The 2,269-nt window shown below is 39.2% G+C and overlaps 1 protein-coding gene across 1 annotated transcript; it reads right to left on the reverse strand.

Moving 5' to 3' along the window:
- Positions 1–707: 707 nt before the first annotated feature.
- On the reverse strand, positions 708–2,052 carry LOC117133936. The gene is made up of 3 exons (XM_033291148.1): positions 1,718–2,052; positions 1,540–1,648; positions 708–1,472 (listed from the first exon to the last, which is right to left on the reverse strand). Exons 1-3 carry the CDS (start codon positions 1,993–1,995, stop codon positions 960–962), a joined length of 900 nt encoding a protein of 299 aa, XP_033147039.1. The 5' UTR covers positions 1,996–2,052; the 3' UTR covers positions 708–959.
- Positions 2,053–2,269: the final 217 nt, after the last annotated feature.

Consider the following 2,269-nt stretch of genomic DNA (forward strand, 5'->3'; position numbering starts at 1 on the left):
CATGTTGAGAGTGCTATGAACATGAGCTTCGGAATCAAGGTTTGTTGACTACGCTTTTTACATTGAATCTAATGTCTTATCTGACCTTACTTGTTTTTGACCTTGGTGCTGTTTATTGTATATCGCAGATGGATTACTGGAAATCTCATCGTACACTTATAGTTGCTAGAGATCTCGTAATGGGTTCATCGGAGAATGGATATAAGGAGTTACCTTCTTACCTGCACAAGATTAGAATGGAAAATCCTGGGACCTTAGCTCGACTGGAACACACATGTAGAATTTGGAGAAAGTTGCAGACAAGAAGCGGCCAAGGAAGGAACACACATGTAGAATTTGTAACCATGTGGGACACAATTCTACAACATGTCCTCTTAAGTGATGAGTATTCTATTTAGTTTCTTGGTATACTCTGTTGGTGTTTCATTACTATTTAGTTCATTTCCTATTAAGATTTTTTTTTAAATATATCAGAACTATTTAACCATGGTCTAGATCTTTAAGAATCCTGCGTGCGAAAGTTGAACTGAAGAAGCATAGTAAGAGGACGAATCCAAAGCATTTGCCTTGGTGTCCCTTTGCCATTTTATTTTCTAGAAAATAAGTTGATTATGCTTTACATTCCCGAGTAAAGAACCACCTCATGGTTTTATAGTATATTAGATTTTACTTTAAACAAAACACATCCTCATAAACGCAAAGCCAAAAACCAAACAAGTTATAAATCCGCTAAAGCCTAAAACCATCAAGTTATACATCCGCTAAAGCCAAAAACCATCAAGTTATACATCCGTCTAAAACCAAAAAAACATCAAGTTACATCTCTAAAGCTAGAAACCAAACTATTCGGCTGTCTTAGTCACCTCCTCATAAATATCTCCTGCCAACTTCAAGCGCAATTGTGTTATAATCTGATCATTCAAGCCATCAAAGTTACGTCCAAGAGCTAGACATTCAATTTACATCAAAGAGTACACACCGCAATCTCCCGGGTTCTCATTTTGGGGGATCTTCTTGTGCCTAATATAACCGAACTGCTTTCCACTTTTCGTTCTCGTTTTAGCAGGCACCATCTTGTTAAGCAATGCTGGTATCATTCTCATGAAAGGCCGGCATGCCTCTTTCATCTCCTTATCACTCACATGTGTGCAAATACTATCATAGACATGAATTTTCCCCTTAAGCAGCTCGATGCGTAGAGCAACCCAGTGATCTCCATTAACATGGTGGCAGAGGAAAAGATCGTCGACGTCTGCAATCCACTTATTACCTGTGACAAAATCATCCGGGTGTTCTCCATTAAAAGCCTTGGTGTACATTTCTGACAACTCAGTGTTCTGGTCCCAGCTCTTGTAGTCGTTCACCCATGAGTTCACAAACCAGTGAGACAGAAATGCAATTCGAGAAGAGGAATATGGAGACTGTTCTTGCCTGGACCGTCTGTGAAACATAAGCATTGCTGCTGCAATGTGCTAAGACAAGACACAATTTACAGTCAGCAACCAGCCGTAGAGATTAAAAATCAGAAATTAAACTTACGGAGTCATTCAACCAGCCGTAGTCTTTTGTTGGCCAATCATCCCTAGGTATCAATAACTTCAAGAAAAATCCAGCACTTTCAGCTCCAACACCAGGCTCCTTTGCTTCCCTACAAACAAGAAAAATAAATTATTAGACTATCGAAATAAGAAGCAAGGATGTACAAGAGGAAACTTACAAATCAGAGTTGATGAAGTCCAAAACTTTCTGCAGTTTCTCTGCCTCCACCTTAGCTAATGGGTCATAAGGTTCCTTGGAGACTTTCTCACCACTTATAATACGCTTCACTGTTGAATTTCCAACAAACGGCCAAACTTGAGTCTTTGTCAACTGAGGCTTGCGTCTGCGTGTAGGCTCCTTCAAATTTGAAGCAAGTGCTTCCAACACCGCCCTACATTTTACACTTCTCCCACAGTAGATGATTTTCCAAATCTTTTGAAGATATGGATTCATCATTTAGCTGTGGGATCTCGAAGGCCTTCTCTTGCTTAACTCTTCTTGGTGGAATTCCAGCTTTCTTCCCAGTCTTTATCACCACTTCAGTCGTAAGATTCTGTGTGCTATCCATCGTCTTCTTATCTTTTTTCTCCTTCTTCACAACACAATCAACTGGCAGTCCATCTTGTGAATTGATCTTCTTCTGAACAATCCATGACTGAGAAATAGACGGTGAGAATTAGTATACAATTTTAAAAAAAATTACAAGAACAAATGATAAAGAATTGTACCA

The sequence above is a fragment of the Brassica rapa genome, chromosome A05 (assembly GCF_000309985.2).
Source record: "Brassica rapa cultivar Chiifu-401-42 chromosome A05, CAAS_Brap_v3.01, whole genome shotgun sequence".
NCBI classification, from domain to species: Eukaryota; Viridiplantae; Streptophyta; class Magnoliopsida; order Brassicales; family Brassicaceae; genus Brassica; species Brassica rapa.

What these genes read in the sequence shown, in the direction of transcription:
- LOC117133936 (XM_033291148.1), bottom strand. Translation starts at nt 1,995, where the DNA reads ATGATGAATCCATATCTTCAAAAGATTTGGAAAATCATCTACTGTGGG. An exon ending in GACTTCATCAACTCTGATTT is followed by an intron (nt 1,649 to 1,717) that starts GTAAGTTTCCTC and finishes TCTTGTTTGTAG; the next exon opens with GGAAGCAAAGGAGCCTGGTG. An exon ending in ACGGCTGGTTGAATGACTCC is followed by an intron (nt 1,473 to 1,539) that starts GTAAGTTTAATT and finishes GTCTTGTCTTAG; the next exon opens with CACATTGCAGCAGCAATGCT.